This window comes from Choloepus didactylus, chromosome 7 (assembly GCF_015220235.1).
Source record: "Choloepus didactylus isolate mChoDid1 chromosome 7, mChoDid1.pri, whole genome shotgun sequence".
Taxonomy (NCBI): Eukaryota; Metazoa; Chordata; class Mammalia; order Pilosa; family Megalonychidae; genus Choloepus; species Choloepus didactylus.
Window position 1 is genome coordinate 94,277,962 of NC_051313.1, and position 26,257 is coordinate 94,304,218.

At 38.6% G+C, this 26,257-nt stretch overlaps 1 protein-coding gene across 15 annotated transcripts in view; it reads left to right on the top strand.

Annotated features, from left to right (window-relative positions):
- Positions 1-26,257, top strand: part of DST (dystonin) — a 489,857-nt gene that overhangs the window by 66,851 nt on the left and 396,749 nt on the right. For all 15 annotated transcript variants that reach the window (XM_037843232.1, XM_037843222.1, XM_037843223.1 and 12 more), the window contains exon 3: positions 11,314-11,514. In XM_037843232.1, coding sequence (XP_037699160.1) covers positions 11,314-11,514 — 201 coding nt within the window. The remainder of the gene's footprint in view (positions 1-11,313; positions 11,515-26,257) is intronic.

Consider the following 26,257-nt stretch of genomic DNA (forward strand, 5'->3'; position numbering starts at 1 on the left):
GTGTGCCATTTACAGACCTGGCCCACTGTGTCCACACACAATTGGTTCACACATAGATTGTTCATATCTGTCCCCACCCGGTCCTGATTGGCTGTTTTTCTGCACACCAGCAGAGTAGAGAAGACACTGAGGACGTAAGGAGTCACAGATGGAAGGTGCCTGGTGCCCTAAGTTATAATGTGGAGCAGAGGACCTCTCCTACTTGCTAACCCACATGTGACTCTGCCATGACTGAGAAATAAACTTTTACTGTGTTAAGCTACTGGGATTTTGGTATTGCTTGTTAGAGCAGTTAGTTTACACTGACGGTTATATTTACCCACTCCTAATTTCAGGCTTTCTGGACAAATGCAAAGGATTCACTGTAAGAGGTCAGAACAGTGCTGTGCAATAGAACTTCCTATGATAATGGAACTGTTATATCTGTATCACCCAATACAGTAATCACTAGTTACATGTGCCTGTTGATTTGTAATGTTGCAGGTATGCCTGAGAAATGGAATTTTAAATTTAATTAGTTAAAATATAAATGTAAATAGACACGTGACCAGTAGCTACCCTGTTGGATAGCTCAGGGTTAAAGACTGGAAAATTTCCTAACAGTGCCCTGAGACCTCCCCCAAACTTGGTTAAGCCTAGTGTCTTAGTTTGCCAGGCTGCTATGACAAATACCACATAATGGGTTGGCTTAAACAACAAGAATTTATTGACTTATGTTTTCAGGCTTTGGCAAGTCCATGCTTTCTCACTGAAGTTGGTAGCATTCTGGCAGTGGCTTGCCACAGTCCTTGGGGTTCTTTGGCTTGCATCTCTCCCATCACATGGCAGTCTGTTTTTTTGTATCCGCTTCTTCTGGTTTCCACTTCTGGCCCCTCTCTCCTTCCTGTGGCCTTTTCTTTATAAGACTTCCAGGAATATGGATTAAGACCCCTCCCCCAACTCAGTTGGCCATAACTTAACTAATAATAACATCTTCAAAAGTCCTATTTGCAAATAAATTCAAACCCACAGGAATGTGGATTAAGATTAAGAACATTTAAATTAATGTTCTTAATTTAAATCATGACATCTAGTGAGAGTGACTTTAGGAGGCCATGTGTGCCAAGGTTGGTACCATAGGACCAGAGACTGTGGCTGGCTGGCTGCTTAATTGATGGAGTGGGAAGAGGTGACTGCATTGGGAACAGCCTGCTCTCCTAGAATTTCTTGGGGACAAGGATACATGAGTATTTCTTATGAATATCTTGGAAGAAAGAGCCTGAAGTCATTTTAAACCCTGTCAAAGAGGGAGTCAGGAGAAGTGATGTAACCTTATTGGAATGGCCCTTCTGTGACTGGAAGTGACTAGAGGACATTTTAGTTATCTGAGAACCATCAAAAAATTATAGGATCTATCCAGAATTTTATGTGGGCTTGGGAGAAAATCACCCCCTCATTTTGAGTTTGAAAGGGCAGCTGGGAGAAAGTACAGTTGTTTTCTGTGTGTACCCTCTTGTAACCGGTGCCCTGCTGGCACCAGTGCCAGGCAGAACCCTGTTCCAGGTTTGGGACTCTCACTGCAGGAAGAATTCAGAGATGAGAGAGGTCAGTAGAAATAAGTAGTAAAGTCTATTAAAGAAAAAGAGAAAGAAGACATGCTAAAGAGCAGCATGGGCATGTTTGAGAAGAAGCATGCACTGAGTGGGAGTGGTTTGGTTGGTTACATAGGAAAATTTTATTGTGATCTTCTTATCTCGACCTTTGAACATCTGGTGTCTTCTTTGCTCTAGGAAGGGACAGTTATCATGGAGATCAGAACTTATGACCTGCTCCTGCATATCTAAAATTTGTCTTTGGGCAGATTGTTCAACAATCTTTATGACCCTGTGCTTTTTGTCATTAACTAAGAATTTGCTTTGGGCCATGATTTTACAAGTATTTATGTTTTGGGGAGGCTTCAGAGCTTTAGGGGAAATTTTGGTTCCATGAAGTCTGCAGTTGAAGCTTTGCAAGTTTGTGTTAACTTTTGAAGCTGAGCGGAAGACCAGGGACCATGACCTTGATGCCTTATTCCATCCTGCCTCACTAGGATTTCCTGCTTGGCTCAATCTAACACAATGAATAAGTACTTTAAGCTCCTGAAGGGAAAAGATTCTTTATCTCAAATAGTTTCAACTCTAAGATCTCCTTTTATTCTCTTTCCCACTTCCTGCATGGAGCCCACGTTTTGCATTATAGGGTTATTTGAGTGCAGAATCAGAGATCTACTACATTTTAAAGCATGCTATAAGGATACATGTGCAATTTAATGGGTGTCTAAGAAAAAGGTCTATAATAGGATCTGGTTTCACAGAGATAGAGTTAGAGGTTGATTGTGGATTCAAGGCCCCACTCCTCTTTCTAATGAGATGCCATTGGTATGACTCAGTTTTACTCCACTGGCTGCTTCTTTTCTTTTTGCTCTTATCACTTAAGATTTCTGTTCCCTGGTACCGCTAGCCTTCACAAGGTCTATCAGGCTTCCATCAGTTCTTTATCCTTTTTATCCAAAGTTTTGTCTGCAGACCAGCAGGGTTGGAATCCCGTGGCAGCTCATTAGAAATGCAGAATCTCAGGCATTAAAATCTGAATTTTAATAACATCTCCAGGCAGTTCATATTCACATTAATTTTTTATTTCAGTTCATTTTTTTAAATTAGAGAAATTGTATGTTTACAGAAAAATCATGCACAAATTGCTGAGTTCCCATATATCTGCCCCTGTTATTAACATTTTGCATTAGTGTGGTACCTTTGCTATAGTTAATGAGAGAATATTATAATTGTACTATAGTCCATAGCTTACATTAGCATTCACTGTTTGTGTTGTACAGTTCTATGGTTGTTGTTTTTTTTAAATTTTTGTTCTAATAACACATATACCATCTAAAATTTCCCCTCTTCGCTATATTCAGATTATAGTTCAGTGGTGTTAATTACATTCAAAATGTTGTGCTTCCGTCACCATCATCCATTACCAAAACTTTTTCATCACCCCAAACAGAAATTTTGTACCATTAAATTGTGAGAAGCAGCAGTGTACAGAATGATTTTTGTTTTTAGTTTCAACTTCCTTGCTAAGTGGCCCTCAAGAGAGGGAATCTGATAGACTCAGCGCAAGTGCTCGAACCCAGCAACCATGGCTAGAGTGGTGGGGCACCCTGGCACAAAACATTTCTCCCCAGCAATGGGGGCATTACGTCCAAGAAAGGAACAATTCACATCACTAATAAATTTTAAAAGATTTCCATTTATAAAACTGCTTTTAAGTTTTGATTCATTGCCAACTGAAAGAAAGAAAATCAAAGCTCTATGAGTGCCAATCAGAGCTCTGGCCAGCAGGAACTAATAACCAGTTGAAATAATATCAGTGAATATAAAGCAAACATCATCATTACTTACCTAAATAAATGTACAGTTTATTGTAAGATTTCTGTTCCCTGATACCACTAGCCTTCACAAGGTCTATCAGGCTAAAATAAATGTACAATTTCTTAAACTTTTCAAAGATTAAAAGTAGAACTTTTGTTGTCGTCAGACCTCTGCAAACCAGTGATCTGTAACAAAATATGATTAAATAATAGAAAATAAGATTTTAAAAATATAATATTTTGCACCATTGTCCCTTATTTGTCAAGTAAAATATTCTCTGGAAACAGCTGCAGGTAATTGTTTTCTTTATCCAGTGGATAGAGTGGCTTCCATAGCCAGCCTTTTAATGTAGAATTGTTAAAGCCTCAAAAGGTTCAATTGCTCTAATCCTGAGGATCTCCTGCACACAACTCAATAGGGTACAGTATAATTATCACCCGAATTACTCACTAACCACACAGTAAGGGGCAGGGATTCTCAAAGTGCCAGCACCTGATACAGTATAACTGTATCACCTAATGACTCATCAGAAATGTAAATCCTCAGGCCCCACCCCAGTCCTTCTGAATCAGAAACTCAATGTGTATGGCCCAGCAATCTGTGGTTTAATAAGCCCCCCAGGTGATTCTGATGCCCCCTAAAATTTGATAACCACTGTATTAGGATAATATAAACTGCTGTCCTCAATGTATAATGGATTAATGGCTCAAACAAAATAGAAATGTATTTGTTGCTCATCTAAAAGTACAGGTGGGTGAACAAGGTTGGTCAAGAGGCCTCCTCCATGCAGTCATTTGGGAGGAACTGCCATCTTCAGTATGTGGCTTTCAAGGTTTCTCTGGGTGTCATCCCAGCCCAAAGGAGAAAAGAGCATGGAGAAGTGGTTGTGGAAAGTATTTATGGTCTAGGTCCAGAAATGACATATATCACTTATGTCCACCTTCTACATCGTTTTGCACAACTGCAAGAGAGGCTGAGAATGTAGGCTCGCTTGTGCCTAGGAAGAAAAAAAGGTTAGCAGTTTGTAGTCTCTGCCACCAACCCCTCACAGAAATTTCTTAGATTTTCTGTATCCTAGACCAGGTTTCTTTAGAACCTATTTTGTATCATAAACTCGTTTCGTAGTTGGTGAAGCCCATAGATCCCTTCTCAGAATGTTTTTAAATGCATAAAATAAAATACATAGAATTATAGAGAAAACCAATCTTATGGAAATATAGCTATCAACTATTAAAAAGCATTTTAAAAATTCAGGTTTTTTGAGATGTGATTATATACAGTTAACAGTCACCGTTTTAAATATATAGTTTTGACAAACACATATGCTTGTGTAACCATCTACAGACTATTTCCATCATCCCAGAAAGTTCCCTTGTACTGTGTTACAGTCAGCTCCTAACCCTCCTCCCAGCCTCTGGCAAACTATTTAAAAGCATTTTTGACAGGACAAATATGTATTTCTTTGTAATACATTAAATAATAAAATCTGGTGGCAGTCTTCCAACTGCTGTGATTCCAAAGTAATGATGAAAATAAATAGTATTTCAAGATATCTGCAGCCACCATAATTTAATGTTAAAATATCTGTGATTTCTTTTGGTGGCAAAAGTCACAGTACTGCTAATACCTGTTTTATGGTCTGCATTCATAATTGATGGATATGCTAAATTTCAATTAAAGGTTCGGGAAATAAAGACATAATTTTTCCCCATTCAGTTTCACTGACTTCCTCCTCTCCCCCTCAAATTTTACCCATGGAATCAAGAAGTTCTGCTATACAACCTACCCTGGTTGATAGGGGAATTATAGAATTTTTTTTTTTACAGGGTATTATGTGTTTTATAAACATCACCTTAATTGAGCTTCATAATAGCTGTATATGGTAAATTTGTATCTGTAATACCTTACACCTTAATTTTTCAGGTGCAGTAATGACACAAAAATAATTCAATACAAATGCTTAATTCTTCAATTCATCAGTAAACTCAATGGTAGTTTGATATAATGTAATAATTCTTACTTGAAAATGTTAATTTTTTCAGTTTTTTCTTCACTTACCAAAGTTGTTTATATAGAGCTTTTCTTGTTTTAATCAATCAATATATTTTCCTGAGCACTTCTTTGGTGCCCAAACCTTGTGAATATATGTAGAAGATTACTTACTCCCTTATAATCTTTCTGCATAAGAGTAGAGTGGTGAAAGATACTGGTTTAGAGTTAGGTATACCTGGGCTCTAATCTAGACTTTTCTAATTACAATTTTGCCTTTAGGTAGATAACACTGATAAGCATCAGTTTGCTTGTCTATGAATTAGGTATTAGCACCTACATGGTACTTAGTAAATTGTTGCTATTAATAACACCTTCCTTTATATACTAAACAGCTGCTTAGTTTTCCAAGACTGCCATAACAAATTCCACAATCTGGTTGGCTTAAACAACAGGAATTTATTGTCTTGCTGCTTTGGAGGCTAGAAGTCTAAAATCCAGGAATTGGTAGCCATGCCTTCTCCCAAGTTGTAGTCATCTGGTGGTGGCTTGTGAGCAATCCTCCACCACATGGCAATCCATTACCTTTTATTATCTCGTCTGGCTTCTTCGACCGTGTCCAAATTTCGTTTGCTTTTAAAGGACTTTAGTTGTCTTGGATTAAGACCCACCCTGTTCCGTTTGGCTTCGTCTTGGTGGGCTCTTCGAAGATCCCTTTTATAAATGGGTTCACATGCTCAGAATGGAGGGGGTTAGGACTTGAATGTGTCTTTGTGGGGCGCATGATCTCATCCACAATAGCTGAACAGTCCCAGTTAGTCTGAGTATTCAGCTCCCAAAGAGTATGTTCAACCATCTGAAAGCATAATGGAAAGAAAGTATGCACAGGGATTTTCTGCTTGGAAGCAGACGACTCTGTCTGACTTAAACCAAAAGAGAATTTAGTGCAAATGTATGGTAGAACTCACAATCAATGGAAAGACTGAGTGTCTGGTTAGAACTGACAGAATTGGGCAGTTTTAGAAGGTCTTTAGTACAGCCACTGACTTTTTCAGTCTTTATATCCCTCCATTTAATACTCTCTTTCCAAGGAGAGAGCCTTCAGTTGGTCAAGCTTTGGTCTTGCATCCACCCCTGCACTGTACCATGTTATTAGGGGCAAGATCTGGAGTGGGCTGTGAAGCACCCTGACTTAATTATGTATCAAGACTTCATATCTTGAAAAATTATTACCCAAAAGGCACTGATAAGATTGATGGACAGCCTAAAAATGGCAGAAATCCACTACCAAGAGACTCTCACATGCTTGTTACCTACTGGTCAAAGGATATCCAGGCAAGATAAATGAATATGAGAGAAGTGGGCTTTATATCCACACCATCAAATCCTGTTAACACCTAGTAAGAGCTTATAGCACCACCTACTGTTTTAAAATAAGAGTTCCTTCTCTTAAAAGTCATGGCTTATTTTTTATGGCATTTAGGACAAGTAAATGTGATAAATCAAGACTTATAATTCTATGCAGTGATTTAGGAAAATATAAAAGGTGACTGCCCAGTGATAACTCCATGCTATTTATAGTGTTTGTAATCATAGCTCTGAACTGCTGACATGTGAATTGCTGCTGAAACATCCAGGAAGCAAGTAGATTTGTATTAATAATAATGATAATTTGTTGGCTACTATTGTATGCTTTGTACTTTTCTAAGTACCTAATGTGGGTTATCTCATTTAAACATCACCAGAACTCTATGAGAAAGGGATTATTATATGCTTTTGACAGATGAAGAAACTGAGGCACAGAGAATTAACTTGACCAAGATCACATATGTAGTAAGTGACAGAGCTGGTATTCGAACCCAGATAGTTTGACTTACTGGAGAGAGTAAATACCTGGGACACCCCCTGCACAAATGACTCTGTCATAATGATCTGGGGTGATGGTATTGTCAGCAGTGCCTCAGCAAAAGTATCTGCAAGCAGGGCACACCTGCAGTGTGATTCCCTTTCCTTTTTACGTCTGAATATACACTGTGGTCTTTAGGTATCTTTTTTATTCACACTGGTAACATATGTTATAATCACAGCCAACATTTATATACCACTACACGCCAGGCACTCTTCTAAGTACTTTACATATGTTAATTCATTGATTCTTCTCAACAACCCTATGGAATAGGTACTGTTTTCAATCCCCATTTTACAGATGAGGAAATGACTAAATGACTATCCAAGATAATACAACTAGGAGCAACAGAAGCAAGATTTAAACCCAGATATTCTGCTTGCAGAATCAGTGTTCTTAACCACTGTACTATGGTGTTTATAAAAAGTTATTTTAAAATAGTACAAGTGGTGTTTCCATATAACAAGTCACGGAGGCATACGTGGTGGTACTCAGATCTGGTAAAAATGTGAAGGTGGAATGAAATGACTGTAGTGTGGCAAAGACTGATTTAAGTTGTTTGAAACTTTTACTGTTCTAGACAATGCTGTATTGAATGTCTTTGTCTATGCTTCTCAGTCACACTTGGTAAAATTTCTTTAAGGTAGACCCAGGGATGTGGAATTACTGGGTTATCACTCATAAATAGCTGTACTGACATGTTTTATTTATATATTTGTCACTTCAAGGGAGTTTTATGTAGTTTTTTCCTAAGTGTTTCTAGAATTTCTAGGCCACTGAGGACCATATGTAAGAATACAAATTAAGCAAAATTTGATTGCTTATTATTCATAGAGAATGAGAATCTACATTCTTACCAAAGAAACATACTTGGATCACCCTGCTACTACATTAGCTAGTATATGATCAAATAATAGATTAATTCAACTGGTACACACATTTCTGAACTAGAAAAGATGTGGGGGCTGTGAAGGTTAATGCCACCTAGTGGTTAGACTAAACTCTAACTCCTAGAGGTTCTCAGTCTTTAAAATGGAGAAAATTTATCAGAGGAGCTTGTTAAAAAGGAGATTCTTGGCATCATCTACAGAGTCTAATTCAGAAGGAAGGAGAGTGGATCTGTGGGGTGTCCCATAGCTTGCATATTTAAAAAGCAGCCCATGTGGCTCTTGGTTCTGACGTCTTTGGTCCAAATTCTGCATCTAGAATGCAGTTTAGCAATTGGACTAGCTACCTCTTTTCTTTAATCCCCCTGGATTATGTGGAGCTGTGGGGATCTTCTGGGATTATTTTGGATTCAATAGGATCTAATTGAGCTTGCACTCGGGAAGGATGGAAACAGGCTAATGTGTTTGGAGATTAGAAGAAAGGCAAATGACCTCACTTTTGCCAAGTACGTTTGTGCTTCCTCCTCACTATTTCTGTTGACCTCCGTGTTACTTTTTTTTTTTTAATTTATTTTGAAATAAGTTCAAATTGAAGAACAGTTGCAAAAATAATACAAACCACATATAGAGAACTCCAACATACCGCCAGATACGCAGTGTCGCAGCCCATGAGGACTTTGCCAGTCCAGAGGCTAAAGAAGACACAGGACATTTTCTGATACATGAACCTTTATTCAGGGCTTGCTTACAGGTGGGAAGTCGGTGTAGAGATCATGATGGCTCTCTCTCACCCGGTGGGTGCAGCATTTGGCAGGCAGGCAAACCACGCAATTAAAGAGGCCAGTGAAGCCTGTTATAAGGGTTTGAAACAAAGACATTCCTAAGGGAACAGGGTCTTGTGACATGGAAGTGGTGATCCATAGATAACCACAAGAGTGTTAGGAAGGATAACATTTGATGGCAGGAGGTCTGGGGACCATAGATGAATGCTTACTCAAATCTGGGTGCAACACTTTACATTTACATCTTGCTCCTTTGTGAGACCAAGAGTTCTCACCTCCTCCCTACTTCCCATTTTAAAGTTACATTTTAAGGTTAATTTACAATTTTCTGCTCTTACTGTTTAACAAAGATGATAGGTTAAACATTAGCAGCCCAGGTCAATCAGACTGCTGTGCGCCAAGCTCTGCAGGTCTGCTTTGCTCAGTCCAGGGTCTGCTACACCCAGATCCACCAATTTTAACACTTTGCCACCTTTGCCATATCATTATATCTATCATCTATTTATCTATCGATTTTCTGATCATTTGAGACTCTATTGCACATATCTTACTGCTTGAACACACAGTACTTCCTTTTACATTTCCTACAAAGATATTCACTAATGTAATCACTTTAATTTCAGTTATCAAGTTCAGGAAATTTAATGTTGATGTAAAGCTTACACTCTATATTCCAGTTTTTTCTTATGTCCTAACAATGTCCTTTTGAGCCTGTTCACCTCCATTCTTAGATCCCATCCAGTATCATGTATTGCACTGAATTGTCATTATCTCTCTAGTTTCTCTTTCTTTTTAATTGTGGAAACACATATATAACATAAATCTTCCCATCCCAAGCATACTCAGGGTTATTTTGACTCTATGTCACCTCTTACTTTTGCTTTTTCTCCTCTTCTTCATGTTCTTCAGCCTGGTTTACAGGGTCCATCTCCCAGGTCTCCTCTGTGGGACTCCCCATCCCCTTTACTTGTTAATCTTTCAGTATCCCACAAAATCATGCTTAGCCATTTTCTCTTACTTTATCTCCTTTTGAAATTCTTACTGTCCATTCTTTTTGCATTTAGTGCAACCTTTAAGGTTTTTATACACATTTTAAGATCCAGAAGACCCGTAGCCTCAAAGAAGCCCTCTTTGGAGCATTCGACGTCCTTCCCCACTCTAATTTCCCACCATAATTTGCATTTAGCTTGCATCCTCATCTGGCACATTGTCAAATAATGTTTCTCATTACTATGTAAATGTTCTATCCAACATCATTTTACTTACTCATTCACTCCTTATGTTGTTTCCCTTGCCTGCAATACAAATTCTACTCATTCTTCAAGTGCCACCCACTCAACTAAGCCAAATATAGACTATTCTAAACCTCATTCATTGATTCCTTCTCTGAGATGGCTTGCACTGACAGTCTTGAACCACCCACTTTAACCCTTTAATTGCACATTCCCGTTGGTTTATAAACTCTTTATTTGACTTCTTTTTGCTCTCTGGTAAACTGTAAGCTACTTGAGGGCAGAGATTATTTTATACACTTCTTTCCCAAAATCTTTTGCGCATACCCAAATGCATAATGTAGCTTAGCTGAACTTGTTTTCTTTGTTTAGTTAGTTTCATTATATTCACCTTATTCAGAGAAGAAAAATTGGCATTTTATTGAGTGCCTGCTATTTGCCAGATACTGCATTTGGAAATTTACATGTATGACCTTTTTTAAAACTTAAAAACCATGTGAGTTGGATGTTATGCATTTTGCAGATTAGAATATTTTGACTCAGAAATATTTAGCAAATTGTGCAGCTACAGTTAACAGGTCAGAATTTGGACCTGGGCCCATCATCTGACTCCTAAGCCCATACTGTTTACTCCACCACACCGTGTCCATTTTGGATCTTCTCGATAGTGCTTTATAATAATGCTTTGCATTCCTGTTTTCCATCCTTCATATGGAGTATGCTCTCAGGAATGTAGAGAGGTACTTTACACTGGAATGATATTCAGCTCTGCTCTCTACACCCTGCTTCATGCCTAAGTGGAAATACTTTCTTTACACACAATCTGCTTTCTACCTAACTAAAGCAACGTGCCCAGCCAGTCTTTTTTTTTTAGGCCTGGCTTTACTGGGTTAAAAACAGTTCTTAATGTAGAATAACTCTGGAACCTGAAACGCACAGGTGCTTTACAGAGTTTGTGGACCCATCTTTGTTGCATGGTGTGTCTTCTTCTACGTGCTCACTTTGAGAAATATAGATGATCTCACTGAGCATGAAGAAATTTGGAACTCTTTGTATAACTAGCCCCAGAGAATTTCCAAACTAGCTAAATTCTAATGTGGATTTGTTCGGTTGTGTTTTCTGCCACAGGGATTCCGAGCAAGCCCTCGGCATATTAGAAGACGAGCTGCAGCAGCTGCAGCTGCCCGTCTGGAAGAAGTAAAGCCCGTGGTGGAAGTTCACCACCAGAGTGAGCAAGAAACTTCAGTGAGGAAACGAAGAATCAAGAAAAATAGCCGAGTCCAGGCAGAATTTTATCAATCTGTGCAAGGGGCTCCAATCAAAAGGCCTGTAAGTAGAAAATTGTCTTTTACAAGAATGTTAAATATACTGACAAGTTGTATGGTTATGTGGTTGTTTACTTAGTTCTAAAAAATTGTCACATTAACATTAAATAATTAAGTTGTTCCTTTTTCTATTGTTATCCCTAACAAATGGTAGTACAGCAAGGAAAATGGTTTTATGGCAGGTACTGGGGCAGAGAGTAGCTAAAGAGGCCAAAGTTAGTAGCTGTCAGGCAACTGATATAAAAATGGTGAATTCCAAACCTGAATTTCAAGCTGGGTTCTTGCATGAGGATAGGGTCCATCAGGGCAGCATATTGAGGTGCCATAAAGACCAGATCAGAGTTGATGAAGAGGGTCAGCAACAAAGCCAGTATCAGGATAGGAGAATCAGCGAAGAGAGAGCTGGGGCTGGAATCTGGGGAGACTCTTGGGCCAATAAGGCCCCTGCTCCTCCCAACAGCCAGCCCAGGGTGACCCTGTACAGGTCCTGGCTTTCTCAGATGCCACCTTTATGTTGTCCTAAGGCAGCAGTGTTGTCCTTTTTCAACCAAGTGCCCAGTGTCATTTTTGGCTCCAGTGCTGCCTTTTGTGGGTAATTCAGGGCTTGATTTGGAGCTGGTCTTTGCCTCCTGAGCACATTGTCCTATGTGCTCTGATTTTTTCTTGGTTTGGGTTCTGATACATGGGTTTCTTTTAACCAAGACTGTGACAGTTAAGGATTGGGGGCTTAGAAAACACCATTTAAAAACTTCTGTTAAGTATTTCATGATGTCAATGTTTTTACATTGCTTTAGCATAAAAGAAAAATGTCTCCCTATGGTTCATCCCTATGCCATGTGGAGCCTTTTACTGTCATTCCTCATGCCATCCTAGGGGAGCCATCCTGTTTTGACTTGATAATAAGTATTTGTGGATTATTGAAATGGAATTGCCCTTCTGTGGAGGAAACTGTGTGCCAGGTGCGTGTGGAGATTTCTAGAAGGCCAGGAGGATGTCTGACCCAGTGATCTGGCCAATAGCAATAGCAAGAAGCTAAATTCCTTTACAGAAGAGGTTCTGTTTATCTTTAGTCAATTGCTAAATGAGCACATAGTTAGAGGTGAGAGTCTTCCTTTCATGATTTAATAATACAAGGACTAAATAGAATTTTGGTGTCTATGCAGAAGAATATGGAGTATTAGGAAAACTTATTTATTCAACAAACATATGCTGTTTTTCTATACAAAGAGTAAGAGATACACAGATACATAAAGTTATTGAGGGCTTAGTATGTAACAGGCATTATTCTACATGATTTACAACCCTGTGAGATATATGTGGTTGTTATTATTCCCATTTTATGGATGATGAAACTGAGGAGACCCAGAAAGGATAAGTAACTTCCCTAGGCTACCTCATTGTTTGTGGCAGAGTCTAGGATTTGGGTCTAGATAACCTTCCACCAGAGCATTAAGTACTCACCTCTTTGTTCTGCTACCTTCCTATGATACCTGGTCTAGAGAGCACATAGGTGAGTCAACTGACACACATGAAAACAAGTAAATATAATATTGCATGTTCTGTGCTATGAGAGCACTATTATGGAATTATGCACACAACGTTATGGAAGCATCTTGGAGGGCCATAGGTATTTATAGAGATCAGATGGCTGAGGTAAGTCCAGAAGATAAGAAGGAGTTCATCAGGAAGAAAGTGCAGGTAAGTATAAGGAAGAGGAGAACATGTACCAAGGGTGTAGTGGTGTGCCCAGGGAATACCTTGAGATGGTGGTATCAGATGAGACTGGATGGGTTAGGTAGGGGACAGCTCATTAAGGGCTTCTGTATTAGGGTTCTCTAGAGAAACATAATCAACAAGAGATATCTAAATAAAAGATTTTATAAAAGTGTCTTACGCAACTGTGGGGATGCACGAGTCCAAATTCCGTAGGGAAGATAGCGAACTGGCTACTCCAATGAAGGTGTTCAATGAACTCCTCAGGAAACGCTTTGCTGGCTAGCCAAAGAAGAAGTGAAGGTCCTCTGTCTGTCTTGCTTAAAAGTCTTCAACTGATTGGATTAAATCCAGCTGACTGCATTCTCTCATTGTGGAAGACATGCCCTTCATTGATGTAATCAGTCACAGCTGCAGCCAATTGATTGATGATTTAATAAACCAGCCTTTTGGTTTATTAACCAGCCACAAATGTCCTTGCAGTAATGGTTAGGCCAGTGCGTGCTTGACCAGACACGTGGGCATCATCACATGGCCAAGTTGACACATGAACCTAACCATCACAGCTTCTATATTATGCTAAAGAATTGGACTTATTTTTTGAGATGGGGATCCATTAAAGGTAGGGAGTAGGTGAATTGGTTCTCTTGCTCAGAATCTAACTAATTCTTTGTTTTTTCTTATGTACGTGTAGATCAGGATGGAGAAGTAAGTGATTATCACCAAAGTTTAGAACCCCTCAGCCACCATTATTCTTTCATGAGCACTCTTCATAACTGCTTTGGTTATTAGGACATATACCTCATGCCACTGTGACTTTGAACCTGCTGTCCACTTTGTCCTTGAATACCCACCCTTACCTTTTGTTTTGCCTGGTGAATTCCAATTCACCTTTTAAAACTGACTCATGTTCAAAGGCTTGTTCAGGGAAGTGTTTTTATGGCCTTTCCTAGCAGATGTAATTGCCCTTCATTTTAATCCTCAGCCCTTTGTGCAGACCTGCAGTATAGCAGTTGTCCTGGTAAAGAAGGCAGCCCCTGCAGTGAGACCAACAAGGCTTGAAATCCTGCCCTTGGTATCAGTCAGGGTTGTGGCAGGAAAGACTTGGCACACTTAGGGAATTTAACTGAAGAGAGTTTAATGCAGGGGCTATTTACAGAGGTGTGGGCAGGACTAAGATGGCTTCACCATCCTACAGCTGGAACCTGCTTACCACTCCTGGCCTGAAGAGTAATAGAAGGCAGTCATGTTACTGGAACTTGGTAACGAGAGCTGGAACCATGGCAGGAGAAGCTGTCCCAGACTCTACAGCTGAGGAATGCAGTAGCCACAGCCAGAACCCCAGTGATCAGGGAGGGAGCAGGGGAAGAAAATATACTGCCCTCTTGCTGGTGCCTCCTACTGTTCCAGCATAACTGGAAGCCAGAAGACAAATGAACTTGAGTGATAATGAATCCTAGAGATTAGCACTCCGTGGCACGGAGTAGAACAGGGAAGGGCAGAGAAGCCAAGAGGGCCAGAACAGTGGAGAATAAACAAAATGCCTGGTAACCTTTGCCAAGTTGTTTCAACTCTCCGAGACTCAGTTTCCTTACTGTAAAGTGATAATAACAATAACAACAATATTTCATAAAGTTGTGAGGATGAACTGAGATGGCCTATGGAAAGAGATGGTAAGTGCCCTGAAAAGAATAAACACTTAACAAAGATCAGTTCCGTCCTGTCTTTGCCTCCTCTAGACTGAGCTCTTTGAGGATCATGTTATCTGGTCTAGAATCTCTCTTGGCATCTAGCCACTGAATGCATTTTATTGAATGAATGGTGAATGAATGAATGATGTTTATATATGAAGTATATAAATGAGTGGTGTAATTAGTAAGCACTATAGGAATTCAGAAGTTCCCCCACCCCCACCCCAAGTTAGGGATGTCAGGGGATAACTACTTCATGGAAGAGAAGGAATTGAGAGTTGGGCTGGAAAATATGGGTTGGAATTGGATAGGCATCAGATGCTAGGTCTGGGAATACTGAGAACTGTTTGGTGGGATGTGGGAATTCATATGAGAGAAGTGAAAGATAAAGCTGGAAAAAGAGATTGAGGCTAGAATATATTCCGTATGACCACTGGGTTTAAATTTTATTTTCTGTGCTTCATGGAGACACTAGAACAGTTGAATAGCAGCATCAGAGCAGAATTTTAGGAAGATTAAACTGACAGCCATGTTCAGAATGAATTGGAAGGACGGGGGCCAGTTTAGTAGCTGCTGCAGTAGTCTAGGTGTGTGGTGATTAGGCACTGAACTGGGGCCTCACTTGTGGCGTTCTTTGCTGGCATCTGATGACCACCACTGATGGGGAATCCAGAATCACTCTCCGAGGATGACTTCTACCCTCTCTGTTGCTGAAGGATGGATTGAATGGGAGAGAGGTTAGAGGGAGAGAAATAGCAGTGGAGGCTACTCTTTGCTTGGGGGGGACAATATTCTGGGGTGTGTTCTTTGGGGCAACTAAAGTGCACTTCCTCCATCTTACTGCATCACAGTTGTCTTGGAGACTGGAGCTTGGGAGAGTTGGTAGTGAGGAGGCAGTTAGTTCATTGTCTTACATTAGTCCTGCACAGCCTTCTGGAACATTTTGGCCCCTGTTGACGTTTCCATTTTTATATCATATGTGAACTTGAGTGGAGGCCTCTTCTGGGTTTGGTTAGGTGCAGTCAGCACTTCCTTCTAGAGCCATTCTATTCAACACATACCAGAAGCCTGCGCCTTTTCTAACTTACACATTAGGAGAAAATCATTGTTACCTCATGTTGCCATGAAAATGACTCTGATTGTGGCTTGGTCTTGGTGATTCAGGATTATTTGAATGACTTTATATGAAGGACTCCAGGCATTTCTAGTGGTAATCCAAATAAGAAACAAGACCTTGACTGGGACTTTAATAGGATATAGCTGCGAAGGGAGATGAATCAGAAAATGTGATAGTGCAGTTTCAGCCAGCTTTCATTAGGACCATTCTCGATGAAGTGGGCCACATATCACATAGAATGCATTATCCTTTAGCATCTTTGACGGCTCTGACCTATATATGTATCATTTTGTATTCATAATTTATACTCTAATGTGGCTGAAAGAATTTGTAATGCGAATCACGAATATAAACTTAATTAATAATACATGTGTGTTTTATTTCACTCCTTTAGAGAGTAGATGTTTCTGAGGGCAAGTAAACTGAAAATTTATCCTGATTTTCTCTCACTAAACATGTCCTGAGACATTTTATATATTGTACATGTAATGCTATATATTATTATACTATATATAAGTACTGTATATTTAGGCATGTCACTGGAACACTTAGGAATTTTCTACCACCTTGGAGCAGAAAAGATAATTAGATACAGATCTCCATTTGTTCTTCATTATTTTGATCTTACAAGACTTTTTGTGTGTGTCTGAATCCTAGAGTTTTTAAAATATCATCATCATATAAACAACTTTCATGTTTATTGCATGCTTACTACATTCTGGGCATTGTTCTGTTTGCTCCTTCCTGTGTTTTCTCATTTCATCTTCCTGATAATTCTCTAGGGGTAGGTATTCACTTCCCAGAGAAGGAAACTTGTCTAACTTGGCTGGTTGGTGTGGCTCTAAGACTTAAACCCAGGCTGTCTGCCTTGAGCACTTTGAGTAGAGAATGGAGAATTCCAAATGATCACATTTCTAGGGCTAGACTTTTATTCTCATCAGCTCTCTGAAAGTATTTAATCAGTTTGAGTCTCAGTTTTCCTATCTGCATAGCTAGGAACTATAGATGAGATCTTTGTGTTTTTAAACTATTATGTCAATTAAAAGCTGTTTTTAAATGACATTGAAGACCATAGAAAAACCCTAAACCTAATTTTTGCCATGATTTTCATTGACATTTCCTTTCTGTAGCAAAGTGACTAGTAAGTAGCAGGGGTCTTTCTGCCCTGCTGCCCACTAACGTGAACCCGTGAATGAATAGCAACTTCCAGGCCCAAGCAGTATCCGTGTGTTGGGAGTAGGGATGAGCTAGCAGGAAATAAAAGTTTTAGAGCACTTACAAATAACCAGGCACATTGACTCTATTCTCATGCTTAATTGCTTCTCATTTTTTGTACACTACAACAGCATCATCCTTGTTACTCAGAATTCCTGGGGTGAAAGAATACCTGATTAAAAATTGCTGCTGCTCCCAGGTCATTGCCTGTGCTGCAGCTTATGCCCACTTCTAGTAAAATCTTGACTGGTGAGCCTCTGTTCTCTCACTTTTGGGCCACCCCTACAGTTAACTTGATTTTTGTACCTGACATCTTGGACTAAGGAATCAGAGGACAGTTACGCATAGCACAGATGACTTATGGGCCTATTTTCTGAAATGGTGAACACTGGGGAAGAAGGAGGTTTGGATAGTGGGCAGGGGGTTAGAAATAAAAATTTTCAACTTAGATATGTGGAGTTTCATATATCTATTAGATATCCTAATGCCTGGATTTAATGGAAGTTAACAGTCTCGATTTGGAACTCATTAACAGATGGACATTATTATATCCATGGGACTGGATGAATGACCCAAGACATGAAAATAGATGGAGAAGAGAAGAGAGTTGCAGACTTTGAGGATTCCCCAGCATTGAAATGAGGCTGGGAAGAGGACTGAGGTTCCCTTACAACCTCCAACTCTTCTCTCAGAAGTATAGGTGCCTTAGGCAGAGAGGGGTCCCAGGGCTCTTAACTTTCATTTGCACATTCTCACCTCAGGCCAAGAGCAGCCACCTAGGTAGAAACTAAAGAAGGTAGCGGAAAAGGATTTCCCAGATGGACTCAAGACTTGTTCCCTTCTCTGCCCTTTACTCTACTAAACTGCTTCCTTGACCGCACCCCTTTTCCTTCTGTTGTTGGTTTGTTTTTGAGTGTTGGGGAAATTTTCAGCTTTTTCGATTGCATCTTAGGTTAATAAGACTGTGGGATATTTTGGAACATTGCATGGTTTTAATTTCTTTAATTAATATATTAACAGAATTTTAGTTGCTCTTTGTAGTTGAATGCTTGCTGGAGTATAGGGAAGCCTAAGCACACACATCCTTGATCTAGTTGAAAATACAGCAGGGTGTTTCTCTGTTCCTGTCCTGCTTAGAGTATTAAGTGGTCTTCCTTTTCCCTTTCCTTTTCAAATATGTAGGACAAGGCAGCTTTATTTGCATAACCTCAGGACACTTCCCCTTCTGTGGAAGGCTTGACTATACAGCTCATACCTTATTTTGGCTTAATTAATCTTCAAGTTACAAAGCTCTTAAAGAAAATATTTGTTTCCCTTTCCTCCTTGGAATTTTAGAGCATGAATTGAAATAATGAAGTAAAATTTCTCTTGTTAACTGTCTCACAAGGATTATATTAAATTATGCCCACTCAGTGTTACTGATTCTTTGACATTTCTACATCTCCCTTTTTAGTTTCTTAATGCATAGACTCTTACAAAAGATTTCATGTATTATAAATTTGCTCTCAGCAGGGGGGTACACAGTAGCATGCCAGGTGTATGGACTATATTGAAGAATACTGCTACTTTAGTTAGGGTTTAGTTTCTCAAACAATGCATGAAACCGTTAACTTGGTGAAGGGATTCATTTGCTCAGCTTGGAGAGAAATGAGCACATCTGTCTAACTCATGCTTCTCTTCAAGATTTTGACTGCAGTAAGGCCTGTTGCCATTCTTTTTGTGTTTCTTGTACTCAAGGTCACCTGTTGTGTTTAATACCTTAAATTCTTTAACTCAAAGCAAAGGAAAACTGGAAGAAAACATTTAGATTGCCACTTTATACTTAACAAAGTTATCATGGACAACCGTGGATCGGTGGACTAAAAAGAGCCCCTTCAAAGATGATCTTGTTTATTACTTTACCTCTCACCAGAGCAATTCTTAAATTGTTTAGGGGAGATGGATATAAATTCCTTTATTTTAAAGGATACACTGCTAGCTAGCTTCTGTTTGGCATTTAGCAGCTGTCTTTGCCTGAGATCATTTTCTATCTGTGAAGAGGGTGAAGCGTAGCTCTCCTGTTATTGTGTTACTCTCAATTGTTATAGCATCAAAGAATGTTAAAGATTGAGGGGATTTAAGAGCTTATATGATTGAACTTTCCTTCCGATTCCCCACTGCTCCAGTTCTTTCAGTGTTAAGATATCTCATGTTGGATAGCCATAGTTAGTAGCAAGCTATTTGGTAATCAATAAAACAGCTATTTGGTAATCAATAAACAGTTTCTTTTCTAGGCTCATGCTTCTATTTCTGTGAATCTTTTCTTCTAGAACTAATTCTTAATTTTTCAAAAACTCATGTTTGTTATATTCTTCTTAAGTAAGTGATAAGTGGTAAGTGTCCATCTGATTTCTTTCAAAATTAGCTCTATGTGTTTCAGCTGTGACATGATGACATGGTTCAAGAAAAGCAAGCTATGGAAATTGACCATTTTCAAACAAAATTTAATTTTGCCTTAGGAGAGGAGACGTCAGGTCTGAAAATGACAGTAATGTTCCAGGGAAATTATTACTTTGTAGTAGTGCTTTATAGTTGTGTAGCAACTATAAATTAGACAACTACCCTGTGGGTAGAGAATATATTATTAGCTCCATTTGGCCAGTAATAATACTGAGTCTCAGAGAGTAAGAACTGGTCCAGGGTCAGAAGGCTAGATAGAAGCAGACATCTATTATCCTTGCAGCCTATTTAGGAGAGCTCTGTCTCAGACAGCACTTGGGGAATTGAGTGAGAAATGTCAGGGAGATGAATATAAATTCCAGTACACTGGAGTAATAATGTACATTTTCAATGTGACTCACTCCCAGGAAGTAACTTTATGTCTTTGAGAACCAGCTCACAGTCTGCATTATTTCTATTGGCCATCATAGGGTACAACTGCATTGGCAAGTCCGCTTTGGTCTAATTCTAACAAGTTCATACTGCATCTGCCACAAATCTTGCTCAGTTATCAAACGGTAAAATAGATAGCTTGATGCTGGGGAATATTACTGGTTTATCAGCATTGACTCCATACTACCTGCAGCTAAGCATCACAAAGGAGGAGGAAGCTAAATTAATCTGTTGTTAAAACTAAGTTAAAACAGAGTGACTGCAGGCAAGGAGGCAGAAGAATAACAAATTTCATAGAATAGGAGCCCCAGGTGGTAAGAATATCAGAGAAGCCTTATTTTAACCAAACCTGTATTGAAATATGAGGGACAAGGTAAACAGAAGGTGATTACAAGTAGCCAGTGCTCAAGAAAGGTTTTAGTTGCTAACTGGAAGACATGTCCTTATGTATGCAGTGTAGGTATGACAATGGATTGAGCATCAGGTGGTTTCATATGACACATGGTTTCATATGAGTGAAATGACAGTGGTATCATTACTCTTAAAGAAAGAGAAACCTCATTGAATGTAAACTCTTACTTGGGGTATTAAGGGAGATGGTATAATACATTTGCATATGAATTAAAACATTATAGTCTGGAATAAACAGTATTGATCTAAACAATATAAACTTGAATATTAATTCAAAAGATTGTATTTCATAATCCACTTGTGTTCTTTTGTCAAAAAAATGTTCAGAGACTTTATTTAGCAAACAAATAGACATATGATATTGTTAGGAGTCAGAATTTTCAGTAGGAGAAAAAAGAGAGGCATATATAACATCAAAGAAGTAAATCCCTGTAACCCTAAATTTGAATTGGAAATAATGAATTTTCTCATTTTAAAAAGTATTTCCTAGTTCTGTCCACTAAACAGGTCTAGAAACAATCACCAATCCAGTAGCAATGTATATCTCTAATGCTCAGATTGTGGTATCCTAATGTCATTTCTCACTGAAACAAAGTAAGGCTGGGTCTTCAGTTAGGTTTCTTAAGTGGAGCCTGAGATGAAGATTCTTGTAAAAGTGATTTATTGAGGGAGAGCTCTCAGGCAGGGACAAAAGCTGATAAACAAGAACATGAGCTCAACTGGAGTCTAGCTTCACCTTGGTCCTGTGTTGAAGTCTGGAGCACAAATTGTACCACAGAATTAATCCCACTTTGAACAAGCGTTTTTTTCCCGGATGGGGTATGAGGAAGCTCCATTTAGCCCAGAGTTCTCTGAAGAAGGGGGCAGCTGTGAGCCAGTAGCAGGCAACACTCATAGCACCTGGTAGTTGGGTGCACTGGCCTGGCGAAGGGGATCGGGTGGGGTACCCATAGCAGCCATCACACACTCCTTGGAGAATTGGCTGATTCAAGATCTGGGACAGGAAATGCTGAATGAGCTGGGCATATCTTGTCAAACTAGACAGCAAGGGAGCATTAAAGACTATCGGGGTCATGTCAAAAGAACCAGAAGCAAACTTGAAGAGGTGCCTAATGCCCAGTCAATAAACATAATGTCCATAGTGGATTGAAGCACATCAAATGTTTAAAATCCATGAATTTATAATATGTATTTTTAAACACCTCATCGGTGACCTTTGGAGAATGCTATAGAACCAACTCACTTTTCTGAAAAGTGGTAAAGGGGAAGAATCAAACATTATCCTGTCTATAAGAATTATTCCACACAGTAATCAAATAATTGGTGAGGGAAGGACGAGTGATAAAATTAGAATGCCATCATTTTGCAAACCCTAATGAAATAATGAACCTTGACAATGATCATCAGTGGCTGCTTTTAACAGCCCTGAAGAGAAGCCTAATACACCTCCTGATGAAAGTATTTTTGCCCCGAGAATTGAACCTAAATCAGATCAAACCACTGTATCTAATTACAGACTTAAACAAAGTGTAGGGACAGATGAATATATTAAACAATATAGTGAAGATGCAGTTAGCAAAACCGAGACTGTGGGAAACTCTTAAGTCAAACATCCCAGTTTTTCAACAAATGAATTGTAAGCAAAAATGTGGGAGAGGTGATCTATAGATTAAGCCAGACTTAAGAGACCCTTCAACCAAATGTCACATTTAGGCCAATTTGGATGAACACACCAAGAGAAAAAGAGAATTCTTGAGAAAATTGGGGAAATTTGAACACTGATACAAAGAAATTTATATTAATGTTTTAGATAATGATATTTTGCTTTTGTTAAAAATAGTCACTATTTTATAGAGATGCATACTAAAATATTTAATAATATGAAATAAGACCCCTAGGATTTGCGTCAAAATAATTTAATGGAGTGGGGGAGGAAATGTGTGGTGGGATATAGTGAAAGAGCACTGGCTAAGTTGATAATTGCTGAAGCTGGGGGATGTGTAAATGGGAGTTCTTTGTACTATTCTCTGTATTGTTGTATAATTTTGGATTTTTCCATAACGAAAGGTTTAAGGCAGTCAAAAAAGAAGTAAACCTTTATTTGAAGTTTATATCTTTGGTTCAGTAAGTTCCTCTTATGGCTTTGGTTTTCCTTATAGTAAGCCTAAATCTTTGTTAACAACATTTCTAGATTTCAAGGATATTTATTACTAGGAAGTGTTTAGAAAGGTAGGAGGGGGGCAGTATTCCCATGGCTATCCTATTTATTTTTTCTTCATACTTTTTCTTTTTTTAAACAAAAAAAAATGTTTTATTATTTGTTGGTTTTTTACATTTTATAATACCTATTGGTGGTTGATGTATAAAATGTACCTAATATTTGAGACTTAAATAATATAAATTAAATAAGGAATTGTTAAGCATATATATATATATTTTTAATTTATTTTGAAATACTTTCAAACTTACAGGACAGTTACAAAAATAATCAAATCCCATAAAGAGAACTTTAGTTTACCTCTATCCCCCAGATACCCACATCCATCAGTTTTAACATTTTGCCAATTTCCTTATCACAAAAATTTTCCCATCTCCCAAATAGAAACCCTACACCCATTAGCAGTTAGCTACCAGTTCCCCCTGACCACAAGCAAACTATACCCTAGTTTCTGTCTCTATGAGCTTCTGTGTTCTCCAGTATTTTCTTTATGATTACCATGGGGTTTAAATTTAACATTCTAAATTTGGAACAATCTGCTTTGCTTTGATATCAACTTACCTTCAGTAATATACCCAAACTATGTTCCTATACCCCTCCTTCCCCCTGACCTTTATGTAGTTTTTGTCACAAATTACATATTTGTATGTGAGTCCAGATCCGATCCATTGATTTATCATTACATTTTATATGTTTGTCTTTTAGATCTTGTAAGAAGTAAAAAATGGAGTTACAAACAGAAATACAGTAGTACTGGCATTTATGTTTTTACCCATGTTGTTCAGCTTACCAAAGATCCTTATTTCTTCATGTGGCATTTCGTGTGGGGCTGGTGTAGTGGTGATGAAGTCCCTCAACTTTTGTTTATCTGGAAATGTCTCTCTCCCTCATTTTTGAAAGAGTTTTGCCCAATGTACAATTCTTGGTTGGCAGTTTGTTTGCTTTCAGCACTTTAAATATGTCTTCCCACTGTCTTTTTGCCTCCATGGTTTCCAGTGGGAAATCAGCACTTAATCTTATTGAGGCTTTCTATGAAACACATTGCTTTTCTTTTGGGACTTTCAGGATTCTATCTTTAGCATTTGACTGTTTGATTAAAATATGCTGCAGTATGGGTCTATTTGGATTTGTCCCGTCTGGAGTTTGTTGAGTGTCTTGGATGTATATATTCATGTCTTTCATTAAATTTGGAAATTTTCAGCCATTATTTCTTTTAATTTTCTCTCTGCCCCTTTCTCTCTTTCCTCTGCTTCTGGGATTCCCACAGTGCATATATTGGCACATTTGATGGTGTCCTGCAGGTTCCTCAGTCTCTGTTCACTTTTCATCATTCTTTTTTCTGCTCCTGAGACTAGATGATTTTAACTGTCTTATCTTCCAGTTTACTGATTCTTTTTCTGCTGGCTCCAATCTGCTGTTGAACCCCTCTAGGGAATTTTCAGTTTTCTGTTACTATGGTCTTCAGCTCTGTTTCCATCTTTCTGTTGATATTCTTTTTGTGTTCATCTAAGATCTTCCTGATTTCCTTTAGCTCTTTGTCAATGTTTTCCTTTAGCTCTTTGAGTATATTTGACTATTTTTAAAAAGTTTTTGCTGGTATATCCTAGGTCTGGTCCTCCTCATTGATGGTTTCTAATGTGCTGATCTTTTCCTTTGCCTGGGTCATCGTGTCCCGTTTCTTTGTGTGTTTTGTAATCTTTTGGTGAAATCTGGACATTTTGGAATTTTAATGTATTATTGCTGGAATTTAGACTCTGAGCTCTCAATTCCTTAAACTTGCATCCCACTAGTATCAGGCCAGAGCTTTCCTTGAATTCCAGAAGGTAACAACAACAAAATAATAATAATAAAGAAGGAATAAAAGAAAACGCCTTTCTCAGCCTTTGTAGATTGACCTGTGAGAGTGCTCTCCTTCAGGGTTTATCCATACTGTAAGTTTAGAGAATAGCTGGAGGCCAAACATTAGGGGTCTCCCTGATCCTCTCTGTACACATTTCTTGTCTTGGGCATGCCAGTGTAGCCTTAGGAATTCCTTCATTTACAAGGATACAAATGTCCCCTCTTCTCTAGGAAACAGTTTCCTCACAGTTCCAGGCACAGCACTGAATGTTCTACAGCCAGTAGTCCCTTTCCCCAGGCATCGTGACTTGACTGCTCTCCTGCAGAGTTGTGTAGGAAAGACAGGGCAAGTTCTCAAATGGTAAGCCCCTCAAGCCACCACCAGACAGATTTTGCCAGATGTACATGGTCCCTTACGTGCACAAGAGTTACTCTCCTCCCTCTGGAACTTGGACCAGGGATTCTGCTCTATTGAAAGGTGGGGAAGGGACCAGCCAAGCCACCAGGAGACTAGTGCTTTTAAGTAGCCTTTTACTTTGGTGCTGCTTCTGTTACTACAGTCTTTTAACTGATTTCTGGAGCTTTGAGAAGGATGTTTCTGTCAGATTTTGATAGTTGTTCCAAGCTTCTGTGGGGTGAGAGAGCCCTGAAGCTTCTCACTCTGTCATCTTGATCCTAGGCATATTTTTTCATTTTAATATTTAAAAGTTGATTTTTCCCTAATATTGCCACTTTTATTCCTTATAGATTTATTGATATTAAAATAGAATCATTATTGAAATAAAATAAACTGACCCAAAAGGCAAAAAGCCATCACATTGCTTGACTTTTTCTTGCTAGGACACAAATGATACCTAATCTCAAAGTTTTTCATAGTAAGTAGAATTTTTCCATTCCAATATTACTTTATTCCAGCAATTTGTGCTTATATCTTCTCACAGAGCTCATGAAATTTTGTTGATGGCTAAAATGCAAGATATTGAGTTGCCAGATTGGTTTGAGTCCATCTTTAGTTTTGACATCATATTTTATTACATGACTTGTCTTTTCTGGTAATGGTTTTCGAGCTGTAGATTATTTTACTTCTTATACTTTTACTTTTTTCTTGTCATATAGGGAGGCAAGCCCAGTGATTTATACATTGCTATTTAAAGATTTAGAGAGTTTGAAACTATCATTAATTAGGATGCTTTAGAATTGTCTCTGAATTTGATTTATATATTATCCCTATTAGTAATGGCCCTGAAAATTGAGAACTGATTATAATTTTATCTGTTTTGCCAAATGCTACAAAACACCCCTTTTACTTTCTCTAAAACTGAATAGCTAGCTGGGCTTGAATCTCTTTAAAAAGCAGTGGGGACCTTATGGGACATGTGTTTTCATGCCTATTAATTTTCATAACCAGTAACCTCCGAAAAATAATTATTTTCAAATTTCCAGCCCAAGTGTTGAAAATGAGCTCCTGAACTTTGATAATAACCAGTTTTGACCCATCACTTTCAGTCTTTTCATTCTAAGAAGGTTACAGATTGAGCACAAATCCTTGTCCCAGGGGTTCAGAAAGGCAAAAATTATGTATTCAACCTAAACATGTACTTTAACATGGAGTTCTGTGTGAATTTGGCTCTTTGGAGTTTTAAACAAGAGATGTCAGAAAATTATCACCCTA